The sequence below is a fragment of the Mesitornis unicolor genome, unplaced genomic scaffold (assembly GCF_000695765.1).
Source record: "Mesitornis unicolor isolate BGI_N332 unplaced genomic scaffold, ASM69576v1 scaffold12861, whole genome shotgun sequence".
NCBI lineage: Eukaryota > Metazoa > Chordata > Aves > Mesitornithiformes > Mesitornithidae > Mesitornis > Mesitornis unicolor.
Window position 1 is genome coordinate 56,845 of NW_010161745.1, and position 16,619 is coordinate 73,463.

At 43.0% G+C, this 16,619-nt stretch overlaps 1 protein-coding gene across 3 annotated transcripts in view; it reads left to right on the plus strand.

Annotated features, from left to right (window-relative positions):
• Nucleotides 1-16,619, plus strand: part of MAP2 (microtubule-associated protein 2) — a 66,113-nt gene that overhangs the window by 38,981 nt on the left and 10,513 nt on the right. For 2 of the 3 annotated variants that reach the window (XM_010193430.1, XM_010193431.1), the window contains exons 4-6: nt 4,026-4,087; nt 8,602-8,755; nt 10,369-10,712. In XM_010193430.1, the coding sequence (XP_010191732.1) occupies nt 4,026-4,087; nt 8,602-8,755; nt 10,369-10,712 (560 nt within the window). Of the gene's footprint in view, nt 1-4,025; nt 4,088-7,113; nt 7,300-8,601; nt 8,756-10,368; nt 10,713-16,619 lie in introns of all 3 variants that reach the window. The other variant, XM_010193429.1, reaches the window with a different exon arrangement.

The following is a 16,619-nucleotide window of genomic DNA, read 5'->3' on the forward strand; positions in this document are numbered from 1 at the left end:
GTTTTGTTTCATTTTTCTTTTCTTCTTTCATTCCTGGCATTTGTTTATTTACTGGAGGCCATGATCATGTATGCTTGTCATTGCTTGGACCTCCAAGTGCTGTGGTCGTTACTTGGCATCGTGCTTATAGTGTGGTGGTGTAGGAATCTCTACTCATCATTTTGTTTTCTTTTTTTTAAATTATGCTTTTTTTGTTGTTTGGTTTTTGGTTTGGTTTGGTTTGGTTTTGGTTTTGGTTTTGGTTTGGTTTTTTCTGGTGGGAAAATGTTGACAGCTTAAACCATGGTATGCATTTCCATTATTTTGCCTTTTTACTCTCATGCATAATAAGAAGTGTTTCGAACTTATATTTTGTTGATTGATGTTATCTGCATTGACACTTCCCAATCTGTCACTGATGTTTATGCTGTACAGTCGAAATCCACAGGGGGAATCCAGCCACATGCAGCGTGAAGCTGAGAGAGAAGAAATCTGGGCTTACACTTCGAATGCGTTCCAAGCAAATACCTTAATGTTTGGTAGAGGAAGATGAAAGGACAAAACAAATTATTCCTGTTACATCTGATAGGCCTATCATTATTTAGAGGACCAAAAATGACACTTTCAGCATTTCCATCGTATTAGTTGTTGTTACTGCAAGTTCAGGGTGGAAAGATGAACATGACTTCTCTCGTGGTCTAAAAAAAGAAAACAATTTTAAAAATGTGTTAAATGAGGCCAGTTCTTGTCAGGTAACGCAGCCGGACGCTGCAGTGCGGTTGTTCAAGACTGAAACCAGGGCTATTAAGAGAAGAACCATGCACAGCAATGCAGAACTGCAGCGGCCTCTTCTCATGACTTAGAAATTAAGAACAGTATTTATTATTTATCCTATAGTTAAACAGTGTTCCTAAGAATTTGTTCCCATCCAGTTTTGCACCAGTGAGTCACTCCTGCTGTAAATTTAGACCAGTCTCAGTATGGAGGTCTGACCAGTGAAAGTATGGTAAAAGGATTATTATGCAAGGGTTGCTTTAATATTGTGCCTCAGCTGCATGAGATGTGTATTGTCTGCTGGTTGTATTCCCTTAGGACAACAGAACTAAATACTCGGTCCCATCACCTTGCTCCTGTGAGGGAATCTGGCACGTTTTCTTCCACCCCTCATGAGAAATGCTGATGCAGGCCCCTCCTGTATTGTGGTGATGGCTCCTTGGTTCGCAGTCTCTGGGCTGTCCTAAGTAGAGGCTGTCCTACCCTCTGCAGTCTGGACCAGAGCTACCAAAGAGTGAGGAGTTTCTGGAAAAGGATCAAAACAACTTCTCTTGCTACCTCTTGCTGTTTGCTGAAGCACAGCTTGTTCAGCTCGGAACTTATGACCCACAGTTCACATACTCTTTCAAAGGACCCAGGGCCTTCAATAAGCAGTGAAAATGGGGAGAAAAAGTGTCAGCTTTATAGTGTTCTCTGCTTTGTCTACACTTCTACAGTCATATGGTCAGTGCTGTCTTGCCCTCAGATACTTAACCACTGATTCCTCTGAACTCTTCTGGCCCAGTAGCATCCCGGAGAGCCCTGAGTCGTATTGATAGACCTGCATAAGGAAGTCTGGCGAGTGGCTTAAATGTGTGCTGCCTGACAACTGACAGAGCTTTTCTCTCTCACTGTGACACCTAGTGAAGCAGATGTATTAGTCAAAGTGAAAACTGTAATACAAAAATGACCTCCCAGTACATTTAAATCCTGAGGTGGAGAGCAACCAAAATGATGGACCTAGATTGATCATAAAATTTGCAGTAATGTGGGTTGAACTTTGAGGTTTGGGATCTAAAGCAGGCTAGCTTGAACCACACCACAAAGTGAACAAAAATATCTCTTAGCATGTTTACCACAGCGTTGCTGAAAAATTCACAGTGTCCCTTATTTTCTTCTACCTCACCTTTTTCTACATACTGGTGAGATTTGAGGGGAGGCCATATGAAAAGATACCACACAGCACTGCACTCTGAGTGTAGGCAACCATATGTTAACCTGGATATCCCTGAGCCTGAACTAGTCATCCAGCTCTTCCCAGGATCTGGAATTCAGAGGGACATTGTGTTGCTCACAGTTTTCCTTCTACATAAAATACAGCACTGTTTCTTGAGGCAGCTTTGACTGTCAGTGTGTCCTATTTGGAATGGTCTTGTCAGCTTCAGTGATACCTGGCCAATGGAGCCCCACCAAAAGGCCCTTGGCAGTTTAGTCTATACAAATTTGAGTGTATTGCAGTCAGTTGAAACCTCCGTGTTGCATTTACTGTGACTTTAAAATGAAACTTAGCTAGTCATAAGTAAAAAAAAAAATAATTTGCTCATATTTTCTGCATAGTGACCCTTGAAATTACATCTTTCCCTTATTTTGCCCTCAATAGCAAAAAAATTCCCATGTCACTGAGAGGGAAGCACCGGCAAATACTGGTAACTTACAGTGCCATATCCACAGGGGAAGTACTGCTTTTTAAGAGACTTAACCTTGCCATTTGAAGAAGAAACTGCGTGGCCAATTCTGAGGAAGGAGTTGTGAAGTCTTTGCCTTGACTGATGTAGTTCATGAGTGAAACCTCAGTCTGACTCATGTTTTGTTAGTGGCTGTGAGATGCTGAACCTTGTGCCATCAGAAGAGCGTTTACGATGGCAAAGCCAGGACAATTACCTGGCTATGAGTGAGAGTCACTATATGATATGCTTCTGTTCCTTGTCTTCAACTCTGGGGTCATCCCCTCAGGAGAATCGTGTTTGGTGTGTACTGAAACTGGTAGCAGAGCCAGTAGAGATCTTTTGTTCAGATGGAGAAGTTGTAGTGCTTTCAGGTAAGTCAGCACACACAGCACAGCTCTTCTTTCCGCTTCATAATGGTGCCTGGTTAGGATTCAGTATCAAGGAAGGAGGGAAGGTGCTAGTTGTGATTATTTAGAAGAGATGCAAACCAAACCAAACCCAGCAGTAACAGATGTGGAACAGTGTGATGCAGGACAGCTGTGCTGTATTTATTGCTGTTACAAATTCAGAAGAGCTGAAGTATGCCATTATATATTCTTTTCCTCCTCACAAGTTTTCTCTCCTACTCTTTAAATTTTTAAAACACAGCAATGAAATTATATTAAGAGGGCAGAACTAAAGCGGGAAGAAAATGAGTTCTGTCCTGTGCAGTGTGTTAGCGTTGGTTTTACAGCAGGAAGACAATGGGGTTTACAGCCAGAGGTGATCATCTATGCCCACTGTCCTGCTTCTGCATTTACCGAGGGCATCCTGGCGCAGATGCAGAAAGATTTCACATCTAGACTTCCTGAGCAGCAGTGTTGAGGTGAAAGCAATAACCTGTCTTCCGAAAAGCTGCCCTATTGCAAAGCTTTGCATAGGGATGGAATCCATTCAGAGAGAAGAATCTTACCTCAAACCGTGTTGTATCAGAGAAATGAAATACTGAGTTAACACACTTGATGTCCCAGATATAATCTGAATTGCTGTGTGGGGTCTTGGTTGACCCATGGCACACTGACCTTGTTGACACAACTAGGATGATAACACAACAGCGAATCGCTCTCTTTCCATTAGAATTGTTGGCTGATATTTTTAAAAGTTGTGATTTCAGGGACCTCTTTTAAAATTTTCATTTGTGGATTATTTAAAGGAGCCTGACTTTTAGAGGAACAGTCCTGAAAATCAGGATGCTGAAGTGTCTGAGCATTGACCTTCAGAACTAGAGTCTCCTGTAGTTGTCAACTATTTCTAGAGGTTTTTACTGTAGTTTCTAGACTTCTAGCAACATGAATACAAAACTTTGATTTGTTTGAAATATGTAGAGTACCATTTTACCCCAAGTATGATGAATACAGGGCATTTTTAAGGCAGGTACATTTCTACATACAGTTCTCCGAGAGTAATTCACAAAGTAACTGCTTTGCACAGTAGTTCCAAGGCATTTAATTGTTCTAACAAGTGTACTAAGTGGCAATGCTTATTGTTATTGTTTTTAACTGTCAAGTCTTTCTTTGGGTCTCTCAGCAGCAGGTGGTGAAACAAACCAGGCTCCTGGTGTATTTAAACAAGCAAAGGAAAAACTCTCAGTGAGTAAAATAATCTTCTCTTTCATCTTTATAATCTCCTTTTGTCCTTATTTCCGATTTTTTTATGTTAATTCAGTAAGTAATTGTGTGTTCCATTTAAAATTTGTGTTCCATTTAGAATTTGTTTTGCATATTCATTATTCATTTAAAAGTGTAATTAAAACTGCTTTTCCTGAACACACTCTGAATTCCAGTCCTGGACACTAGATGATGACAGCTTGCAGATCCATAGGGGACACACGGACTGCAAACTGCAGGAGCTGGATGTTGTTCAGCATTTTGAGCCAGGTCATCCACTGTGGTAAACTGCGTACCTGGGCCCTTTCTGCAGCACCCAGCTCATGCTGCCACCTTGCTCAATTGCTGTGCAGACAGAAACCCTCCTGCAGGACTCCCTGGATGTCTTCTGGTGCACCATTACATAGCCATGTATTCTGCAGCGGTCATGCGTGTGTAGAAGTTACTGGACAGTAGCATTTTATATGTGATGAGTGCTTTCTGAATCCCCGTTTCCTGGACCTCTGATTCCTCTCTGTGTTTTAACCTGACAGTTATGTGCCCTGCCCTCAGCTGCTCTGCAGCTGGTTCTGCTCTCTCTGTCTGGCTCTCCTCTGCTGAGTTTCCTTCAGCAAATGCTGCAGTGCCTCCACGCCCTGCTCCCATGTTGATCCTACACTCTTCCTGTCCTAGCGCTCCAAAATCCCCAGGAAACCAACCTCCTTTCGCTATCCCCTATACAATTTTTTTTCACATGACACAAACACATACTCACTCATATCTGCAGCACGACAACACTTTGTCATTGCTAGCCATCATTAACAATGAAGAAGTTCCTTAGTATTCCTTTAAATTTCCTAATATATTCCATGGGTTATTTGTTTCATCTGTCTAAGCAGATCATCAGTTGTTTGGGGAACAAAAATCTGTGACAATTATTTATGAATCGTAGGAAGTTGTTAATGATGGTAGCAACATAACTGACTGATGGCTTTGGAGGAGCTGTGAAACTTAGACCTGAATTCAGCCATGGATTCTAGGATTTCATGTGTTTTTTCATGTCTGACCCATTTCAGCTTATAACTGGGAAACTTACAGAGCTTCTTTATTAGCGAGTGAGAAATATGTGGACAGGTTTCTAATCTGAGTCAACAGTGTGGTTTAGTAGTGTCTTATCTTGAGGGGTAAGCAACACTTACACAGAAGAAGTTAATACTGGCCTGTTTTCAGAGTATTCTGTGTTCATGGAGTGCTCTAAGCACAAGCACTGCAAAATCATTCTCTGAAATTATCTGCTTTCTATATATCTTTATTATTCCTGTCCCTTACGTTATTGCAAAGATCAGAAGTCTGTCCCCTGCTTACTTTCTCTCCCAGTTGCCTCCCTTCTCTGATTGCCACACTCACACATCTCTTGGACATTTTCTCTTTTGTCCCTTGGCTTCACCTCTGCTTTTATACAGACCTCTCCCTTTTTGTTGTTGTGTTTATTCCTGATTTTCCTCCTGATTTTCAACTTTATGTCCTTCAAGGGCAGCCTTTTCCTCTCCACTGGTAATGTTAGATCATCCAACCCGGTCAGTTTTGTTATCCATCCTAAAACTGCAGCTTACTTACTGCTTTGCAGAGCAAGTTCAGGAAGGCTAAGCAGTTCCATCTGCTGGAAGGAGCTGTGTACCTCCAGTAGCAGGATGCTGAGAACATCGGTCAGTGTTCTCATTGTTAGATGAGATGAGATGTTAGGAACACCTCTGAAGTAAAGTGAGGTTTCTGCATCCCAACCTCAGCAATTCCTGAGTCTTAGTCAGGGTTACAGAGGTCTTTGTCCTGTGGACAGCTGGTACTTCCAGCACCATGAATGATAACAGAGGTCAAAGGTAACGTATTGCTGGCAGAGGATAAGAAGAGTTTTCTGGGTTAAGCACAGGCAGGGATTCAAACATTTACTTTGGGTGACTGACTTAGATCTCATGACAGATTTTTCATGGCTAAAGTTCCGTACCAAATCCCACAATTACAGGTCCATTGGGATTGGCCCTATGTGTAACTTTACACTTGTATGAATACAGAGAGAATCAGGACTACATTGCCAAGATAACAGCCTTGCAGTTGTTGTCTGTAGTATCAGTTATACCTGTGGGAGAAAAAAAAAGTGTTGCTTAAGCAAGTAGCCCTATTCTCTTTCAAGGGAATTCCTTTTTGCAAAGCAGTTAGGTGGTTCTAAGTGTCAACACAGTTTCTATGTTTCAGTCTGTCCTATTAATGTTTAATTGTTCTTTCAGTGAGGTATTACCATTACTCAGAATCAGACAGGTACCTAATCACAATGACATACCCTGTCAGCCTTTCAACTATATGCAGGTTTCCTCGTCCCAGGGCTTCTTCATGTTGTCACTCTACAGTGTGACACCAAATGCAGAGAATAGGGTGTTTGGGGTGTTTTAGGTGTTTCATGTGTACATGGTGGCACGAGGAGCAATACTGTCATGTCATTCTGCCATTGTGGGAGTACTGGTGTAACTTTGCTTTTAAGATTCACGGTTTTATTCTTGACTGTAGCTTGGAGGGATATATTAATGGTTGGGTTTGATGACCTTAAAGGTCTTTTCCAGCCAAAACCATTCTATGATTCTATGATTTCAAATGCCCAAGTTAGTTTTTAAAGAACTGGGATCTGTTGGTTCTCCTGTAGTTTCATACTTCTGATGCAGCCCACCAGCAGTTGCACCAGTTAAATGCTGTACCTGGCACCAGTTTTGTCCTATTAACATGAGACAAAACCAGCATCTGCAGCAGAGGGCACTTCTTATAATCAGTAACTCTGTCCAGACCCACGTGGTTTCAGTCAAACAACACAAAACGTAAACTCTCATGTATGTCGGAACTGCATAGGCACCATTACCAGACACAGGAAAAGTATTCATTCATAGCATGGCTTTTCTTCTTATTTATTTTTGTCCATGTTACATGTGTTTTCCATTTGTCGAGCTTCATGTTGTGTTTTCTTTTGTTTGTTTTCTCATGACTAGACTGCTTCTTTGTCAAAGATTCCTGCCTCAAAGTCTAGAGCAAAGTCATTGCTTCCTCCACGACCCAGCTCAGCTTGCTCACTAACTACTAAAAAGGCCACTTTTCTCGATACAGACAGTTATTATATACGGCCCTCCTCAGCAGGCCCAAGAGACTGCTTGCCCTACTCAAAATCAGATGCTAAGGTAAGGTAGCAGAGTTGGTAGAGAGAGTTAGCTTGGAGATGTGTAGGTGAATTCCAAGGATGCCATTCTCTCCCCACTGAATTTGAGTAATGCTCTGTGAAGCTTTTGTGGGATTACTTACATCCAGTGGCAGGAAAACTCATTATCAGGCGTCAGGAATTGTGCTACAAAATGGAAAAACCGAAGGAGATTCTCTGGAGGAAACGTAAGTGAAGCACGTTAGAGCTGGAAGGACATGCCCTTTTTCCATTGATGATATGAATGCTGCTTCACTGACTGCTAAGAAGTTGCACCCATGTGCCCATGGGTAAGTGGTGAAGAACAGCAGTACTAATTTGCCTTCCAAGTTTAAAAAACGCTATTTTCAACCAGTTAATATTCTATGAAAACAACTTCAGTTCCCAGTATAGGAGGGTACAGTTTTTATCACCAGCAGTAACAGCAGAAACCAAGTGCTCAAGGAGCCAAATTTGGTCTATGCATTGGAGGCCCGTGCTGAAGACGTTGCAGTATAAATGTAAAGTGGTGTTTGGCAGTCCATCCTAGCTTCCCCACGTTTACATTTCACTGGTGTTTCAAATCTGCTCGATGCTGAGTTGATGGCTACCCCCACTTCAAAACTGTTTTCGCTGTGGCCTTCCATTTTCTCTGTAAAATGCTTGTTGTGTCTTTTCCTGCTTGGGACCATGATCGCACTTGCCTTTGTTTGTGCAAGGCTGCCTTTGGCTGCCCATCCCGTAGTTTCAGAAATACTCTAACGTACAGGTCCATTGCTCTAACCTTGGCAAAAAGAAGGTGTCTGCTCATTTCAGAAAGTGAAAAAGATAAGTATGGAAGGAAATAAGAGAAGACACCAGGATTAACAGTCTTGCACTCAAAAAAATCAGTTGTAGCTAAAATTTTTGAATTTTACCTTTTTGCCATTTTACCTTTGCAGATAAATTTACGTAAGAATTTCACACTTGAGTTCTTGAGAATTTTTTTTACTTTCAACTTGTACTAAAAAAGCCTTGTTCCTTATTAAGACCCAAATGTGGAATCCATCCATATTTAGATCCAAGAGAATCTGTATCTGTCTTACGTAGCTCAGAAGATGACTATTGGGGGTTTTGATGCAGTAAGGAAGCACCAGGGAGCTAAGCAGAGCATGAGAGGTGGCTGGATCCCCACAGCTTCCTGTGTGAGTGGTAGACTGGGCCCACAAGATGAGGTTTCTCCCTCTGTATGTAGGTTGAGAGAAATCACAGCCCAGAGAGCGAGTTTTGAAAACTAAACCTTCCTTTTTTGTTTTGCTACTGTTAGGATGGAGTGAGCAGGAGTCCTGAAAAGCGTTCCTCTCTACCAAGACCTTCTTCTATCCTTCCTCCTCGAAGAGGTGTATCAGGAGACCGAGACAGAGAGGAGAACTCTCTCTCCCTCACAGCTTCCCTCTCCTCTTCAGTACGACGAACCACCCGTATGTTCTTTTGCATATTAACCCTCTCTTACTGCTGTGGATGTCTCCTGTCCGTGTTAGATTTATAAAATTGCCATAGCATCGTGTGTCCTTACCTTTTACACAGAGGAGTTGGTCTAGGTTATGCTGTTGGAAATTCAGAGCCCCACAGTTTTCATTCAGATACCAAGTGCTGAGCAGCAAGGTCTTGAAACCGGGAACAGGGTGCACCCTTTCCGTAGTCTGCAATGCCCAGAGCCAGGACTGCTGTTCAGACTAATCACTGGTATTAGAAAATGCCTTTGTAGAGAGCTCAGAGCTGGCTAAGATATTTAACGCTGGGCATTTACAAACAGCAGCAAGAGACACAGTCTCTTGACAAAGTCATTCCCTTTCTGTCTCAGTTGGTTTACTGAGAAGGTTCTGGTTGAGGGTTGGTTTGGAAAGGAAGAAACTGGAGGTGAGTGGAGTAAGTTCATTCTGTCTGATGAGTCATGCAGAGCAAAGAGTTTCTCCTGGATCTGAGGGGTAGCAGTGCATTGCATTTGGTCCACCACCATTAAACAAATTAACAAATAGTTTAAATAAGATTTTTATTAGCCTCACTGGATGCTTTAGAGAGGCCCATTGAATTTATAATTCCTTATCATTTTAAAGGTGAAAACATGTGTGCACCCATTCGGGATTGAGGTTCTCAGGCTTTGGAGGTTGGTTTGGTCTTTCTCTCCTTGAGTATTCTCAGCAAAGCTTTGCTTTAAGCAGCACATGGAGGTACCTTGGCTTCTGTTCATTTTACCTTTGAGAGTTACCAGCACAGCTGGCTGCAGAAAGCACAATGCCACTACTAAACTGGTTTTGTGCTCAGTGAAAAGGACTGGCAATGCCATAAACACTGGAGCCACTACAAAGTGTTCCAGTATTTATCTATTTTTAACTTGCATACAGATGTAACTGGAGTGTGACTTTTAATCAAGGTTGCCTTCTGTAATTGCTTTCTTTCACTGCACTAATGAAAAATAGCAATTGAACGCGAGGTGCATCTGCCCATCCACACAGCAGAGCTATGACTTGTTCATCTGCTGAATGCTCACACAGGGGTCAGCTGCAGACACCAGACTCCCAGCAGTGGTACGTGATCAGCAGCAGCCAGGCATTCAGAGCCTTCGGTTTCAGGATTACAGTCGGAATTGTCCTCACTCTCTAGTTTGACACCCAAATCCATTGAAATTGGTGACAGCATTCTTACTGACTTGTCAGGTTGTCAGATCAAGTCCCAAAGGTGAGATTCCAAGGATGCTTCTGGTCCTCTCCCCAAGATGAAATCAATGTGCGTGGTTTAGCAAGCTTTGCAGGAAGCGAAGGTGGTGTGGGAAGCACGCCTGTGTTACAGAGCAGAGAGCTCAGGCATCATGTGGGCAGTTCACCAGCTCAAGCAGACACGATAAGGTAACTCCTGGCAGGTTGATTAGCAAAGTAAGACACAGAGGCAGACATCCAGCTGTTCCAGCACTAGCACAGCCATCTTAGAGCTGTGGCTCGCTTGGCACACAGGGATGCAGTCTTGGGAGGTACAGAGGAAAGAAGAGCTGTATTTCTGTGGGTCTAATGCTGGGTTGTTTCTTTCTTGCATGTAGGTTCAGAGCCAATTCGTAGCAGAACAGGAAAAAGTGGAACTTCTACCCCCACTACTCCTGGCTCCACTGCCATCACTCCAGGGACGCCACCAAGCTATGCCTCCCGTACTCCAGGCACTCCGGGGACACCCAGCTACTCCAGAACCCCACACACTCCTGGGACCCCCAAATCTGCCATACTGGTACCTACTGAGAAAAAAGTTGCCATAATTCGCACTCCTCCTAAATCTCCGGCCACTCCAAAGCAGCTACGAGTTATTAATCAGCCTCTACCTGACCTCAAGAATGTCAGGTCCAAAATTGGATCAACGGATAACATCAAATACCAGCCCAAAGGGGGGCAGGTAAGGATTCCACTCTTCATGTTCATTCATATGTGATTTATGTGTGCACCTTTGGGGTAGGTATGGGATGGGAGCCGTTTTGAGTTGCCCTGCAAATGTGGCTTCTGTTGTCTATATACATTGGTTGTTTAAGTGATGTTAAATGACAGGGCCCAGGACAGTCTTCAGAAACGTATTTTGTCACCTGAAAACTAACAGCTGAGTAATTTGAAACAAGGGTTTGCACTCCATGCCATAGGTATGTTTCAGCCTGAGTCTCAGTGGTTGCTTCCTACTTAGTCTTCATCAATACCAGCAGATGAAAGAGATCGGTTTTAATTCAAGCAAGTTCAAATTCCACATAGATAGATGTTAGCAGGATTGCACAGCACCATGACCTTTTCCTGTGTCATTTTTTGTGACATGTGCGTTGTGTTGGGTTATGTTACTGGGGGTTGCAGCCTCCACCCTGGTAAATGCACCCCAAGTTAGAGATGATGGGAGGGGACTGATAGTAAAACTTAACTGTTTTTCTTGCTGCAGGGTTTGAATAAACAGGGACGGGGCTTAATTGTATAAACTGTATTAAATGTGTATAAAGCAAGGTGAATGTGGAAGGAGGCAGATCGGGATTTTCTGTTCTCGCTGTCTGAAAATGAGAATTCAGGGACATGTTGATGCAATTAGATGCTTTAAAAAAGAAGTAGTTTCATACCTTGCAGAGTTATGCAGTGAAGCACATTGTCATGAAGATTGCTGTTGGCTGAAGACTGAACATGTGTATAGGGTAGCAAAATCTCCTGTTATTACAGACAGAACTTGCCAGCCTTTGGAAAGCACAGTAAACATGTAGGCTTTTAAGCTAAGCAGAAGCTCTTGGAAACTAAGGAAAGATCAGAGAGGAAGTACTCTAAATCTTCCTGGTATATTGTTCATACCTTCTTCTGAAGGGTATCTGCTTGATGCTCAGAGCTATGGCCAGAGCATGGTATGGTATGGTGGTATCATGGTCTTCTCTCATTTTTGGGCAATGCAGAAATGGTAACACGGATGGCATAAAACCCAAAAATTATGTCCAAGCAATTTGTTTGTCTTTCTGTTTGCAAGAACTGTTGTTTTAGCTCACAGGGTGAAGCAGTCCATTTTATTAATGTTTAAAGAGCTATAAAACCATTTGTAACCTGAAAGAAATCCTATTTTATTTAGAAGCAAAGAGGCTGAATGGAGAAAAAGTGTACAGGTTACCAACCTTTCTGCTAAAACTATGGACAGCTCAGTCTTGTGGATGAAAACAGTTATGTTGATTTATTTTTTGTAAAAGGTACCTGTGCACTTCATATTGATTCTGGACACAATGAAAACACACAGTGCCCCCAGCTCCCTTTTACTTCCCTGAGACTGCTGAGTTACAGCAGTAGCAGTGTGAGTGCTTTATCATAGGTTCATAGAATCATAGGATACCAGGCTGGAAGGGACCACAAGGATCATCCAGTCCATCTCAAGGTAAAAGTACAGTTTAAATGAGACGACCCAGCACCCTGTCAGGCTGACTCTTACAACTGACCAATGTAGGGGAATTCACCACTTCCCCTGGAGATTGTTCCAATGTCTGATTGATCTCGTGGTAAAAAAATTTCTCCTGGAGTTCAATGGGAATCTCTCCAGAAGAAACTTGCGTCCATTGCCCCTCGTCTTTTCCATGGGACTCCTTGTGAAAAGGGAGTCTCCATCTTCTTGGTGGCTTTATGAAAGGTTCACTTCTCAGCTACCTCCAGGGACAGGGCACTGGGATTAATAACATGCTCCCCCATTCAGCTGTCCTGAAAACAAGACATTGAAGAAAGCTGGGTTGTACAGTATTTCCAGAGCAGATGCTTATATATAGATAGCTGAGTTTTGGAATACAGAGTGGAATACATAGAACAGTGAGATTTGCCTAATGCTGTCTCAGAAAAAATAATAAATTGGATCAAAACTTAACATTGCAACCCTATGCCTACTGCAGGTCTTCCAGAGAAAAAGAACGGGCTCATATATTAAACAGTGAGGTGTCTCTTAGGCGTTGATCCTGTTTTCATGGTGAATTAACACATTCAGTGATTTCCAGGGTTTGGACAGCAGCCAGTTACTCAGATAAATTCAAGAACATACTGACTCAGCAAAGGTTCTTCTGCCTTTATTTTGATAAATACCTGTGTGATTGTTTTGTATGGGAGTTCAGCTCCCATTTGACTCACGGCCTAGCAGATGGTCGGGGTGTGCAGGGGCTCCAGAAGGCTTGGAACACAAGTTCAGAGCCTGCATCTGGATTAGCATTCTGCATAGACAAGCCCGGCTGCTGGTCATGCGGCTTGAAAATCATGTTGGCCTATCCTCGTCCTCCTCATTACTCTCTGTGGGCTGTGACCACCGTACAGGAGCAGGGAGCCACAGCAAATTGTGTTGTACGGAGTTGCTGGGTAGTGAAGAATGGCACAGCAGTTGGCATTTCACTCTTTCAGGGATCACAGGGGAAATCTGCTGGGTGGACGTAATGTCACTGAAGCTAAAGCATTTTTTAATTCCCAGTGGTATGTGTCCACTGAGCTGTGGGTTGGGCAAAGAGAGACTTGCTGAGTTTTTCCTTTATGACTCCTTTATGCCATAGTTTCTCAGTCTAGACAAGAGGTTTTAGGATTAATTTTTTTCCAGTTTCTGCAGTTGAGTTTTATAGGGTCTGTGAGAGGAACACATGAAAGCTAATTTCATTTCCTTGTGTCTGCTCACTTCTTCAGTGTCTGGTGGCAAATATCGCACTGGCTGAAATTAGCTGTTATCTGTTACCTGCTTTTAGTGATGACACATGAAACAAACAGAAAGCTGCTCAAGTTCTAGAAGTTATAGTTATATGTAACTGGAAGTTACAGCAGTAACCACAGGAAAAACAAGCAGACGAAAAGCCAGCATATATCTGGGCAAGTTAAGGATGTAAACATGACATGCAAATCACTAAAGGAATACAGATATGCAGCCCAAAAGTGTCATTTGGAGGCAGACTGTCCTTTTACCAGAGGCGTATCTGGACCTAGCACAAGGTCTTGTCTTTGCTTACAGCTGTCCTAGAGAAAGCAGCCGCAATCTGAAACCGCCAGAGGCTGAGGTGTAGAAATGAAGAAGCAAGGGATGTCTGAATACTAAATAAATCAAGAAATGCAGTGCTTCAGCCTTGAATGTCACCAAAAGCTCCTCAGACAGCTCACTGATTTTACTTCAGGTCTGACTTGCCAGCCACAGAAACAAAGCAAGGCAGAGATATCACTCCAGCTGGTGGGGGAGGGAATGTTTCTAGGGGAAGAAGCGAGCTAACTTTGCACTGCATTAAGCTCCTGCTAGGAATAGATGGCTTGAGATGCGTTTAATTGGTATTCTGCAGTCTGGAGAAATGAGGGCTTCTCCGCCCTGCGATGCAGCAGTAGGTGGTTGTCTGGCTCTCTCTTTATAGCAGAGCATGGTGAAATGTATCATTCTTGGCAAAGCTCAGAGGCGACTTGCTCGTGGGTATGTCTGCTGGGCTTCGGATGGATTTTCGCACTGCATCAGCTGTGGAGGAAATGCTGTGCTCTCAGAAGTAACCCATTTGCATCTGTTATTTCTCAGACAGCCCAAGGGTAGCATGGAGGAACTGGGGGAAGGGGTTGGAAATCTGTTTCAGATGCCGAGACTGAGGGTTTCCTTTTCTGTTGACTTTTTTTTGCTTCTAGAAATTCTGTCTATGGATGTGGTTTGTAGCCTGTTGGAGTACAGAAGTGCACTAATTGAATCCCTTCATTACTGACAAGCAGAGTATTTATGAAGCATCATAGGCCAGAAACCAAGGATAAAGCCAACATAGATTTCTTTTAACTTAAATCTTAAAATGTGTGCATAAAATCTCAGCTATTGGCAAGAACTTTTGTGGATGTGGTTCAGCATAGCTTCATCAGAGTGAATGGAGTATTGACTAGGATGCCATGCGTAAGGTTTAAAGTGTCACTAACTATGGTAACAGCCAGGTACTTTGTAAGAAGTAAGAAGACACATAGAAAAATTAAATTACAAAAGCCATGGTGAAGAATGAAGTGTTCTTTGGAAGTTTTTTTGGAAGATAAGGGAAGAACTTCACCTTCTTCACTAAACGGTAGGAAACAAAGTGCAATTAGTCATGGGTCAGAAATTCTGAATAAATTGATGACACCACTATTCAGTGGAACCTGTCCAGAAACCACAAAAATGCTGGCAAGACAGAGTGGCACTTGCATTAGATGATAAAATAGACCAGCACAGGGAAGGACAAGACATCTCAGAGCTGGGCAGAGGAGGAGGCTTGGATGGATATCTGTCGTCATCTTTGCAGTTTGTTCTTAGCTTCAAATTCAGTCTGGATGGCAGGAGAGCACACCCCCAGCATCACAATTTACCATAGAATCATAGGATCATTACGGTTGGAAAGGACCTTGAAGATCAAGTCCAATCATTATCTAACTCTACCATGCCCACTTAGCAACCTGGTCTGCAGAGAACTGTAGTCTCCTGAAGTGTTCCCTGCCTGAGCTACTGCCTGCCAGGTTGCAAAGTCAGTGCAGAGGCAGCCAGGTCTGGTGGCGCACCAGAGCTGAGCATCCCCTGGGAGAGCTGCAGGTCAAAAGGGTATTCAGCAAGTTCCCCTTGAGACGGCATCTTAGAACTTCTGCTCCTTCCGTTTCGCGTGTCTTTGTACCACATTATGAACACTGATGGCAGCCCAAAAATTAACCTGAGGGTCTAAACTATATGCTGTTGGTGCGCTGTCTGATGAAGAGTGTCCTAAAAGGTAGTGGAGAATAGAGGCCTAACAAAAGCTGCAACCTGAGCTGTTGCAAGGTCCCATTCTGTCTCTCGTCTCCTTCTGGCACACCGTGCACCTTTCCTTCAGTCCCCTGAGATCTGCGGCGTAGTTGAGCTCAAACCACTTTGGCCCAAGTTGAGAGAATGTGTCTGCTCGGGACAGTGATGAACGTAAATGGGCTTATAAGGTTCACGCCTCGGTGTTTTCCCCAGCCAGAGGCACAGGAGGCATCTGTCCAGGGAGATGTGGATTGGCACTGTAACACGGCTGCAGTTACAGCTGATGTACAGTACTTAGCTGATGAGACACTGGGAAGCAATTGCTTCCAAACTGTTAGCTGCATTCATTGAAATAAGATTGTGCTACCAAGTCAATAGTTCATCGTTGTAAGATGAATTCATCTGTGTCAGTCTGCTTTTATTTTCTTCACACATTCCTGGTTTTGTGGATTTGCAAGACATTTGAAGGGATTTGTTCTGCACTGAAAATTAGAAACTGGTTCATGCCTTGTTAATTGCCGATCTGCAAACACAGAGAGAAATTAGGAGTTTCAGGCACACCTTCGAAACTCTGCCACAGCTCAAAACCATAACTTTTAAGGTTTTGAAATTTAGACTTTTGGCTGATCATTGCAGATTGTACAGAAATACCATCTTGCAGCTCCTGTGTTCAGGCTGCACTCATTTAATGCAAGGCTTGCCCGAGTACAGTCTGTACAGTTAAGCCTTGAGTTACTCTGGATAAAAAGCAAGATCCTTTTTCATGGCTGATATTTTAGAAAAATGAAGCATTCGTTGCCAAGCTCTAGCAAGTTTCAGAAAGTTTCTTTGAGGAAAGGTGTTTGGTTGGCAGAAATAAGCAGGAAATTGGGACTTTCTATCCAGATCTGACATTCACTTTCTGAATGGTTGGGACAGAGTAACATCACTGCTGTGCCTCAACCATCTGTAAAATGTGCATCATGCTTACTGAGAACAAACTGCGAACCGCAATTGGAAGGGTCACAAGTTGTCTGATGGGGCTCTAGCCACTAACAAAACTTCCACTGACTGCAGGAGCCAGAAGCTGATGCTTCTCCCTGTTTT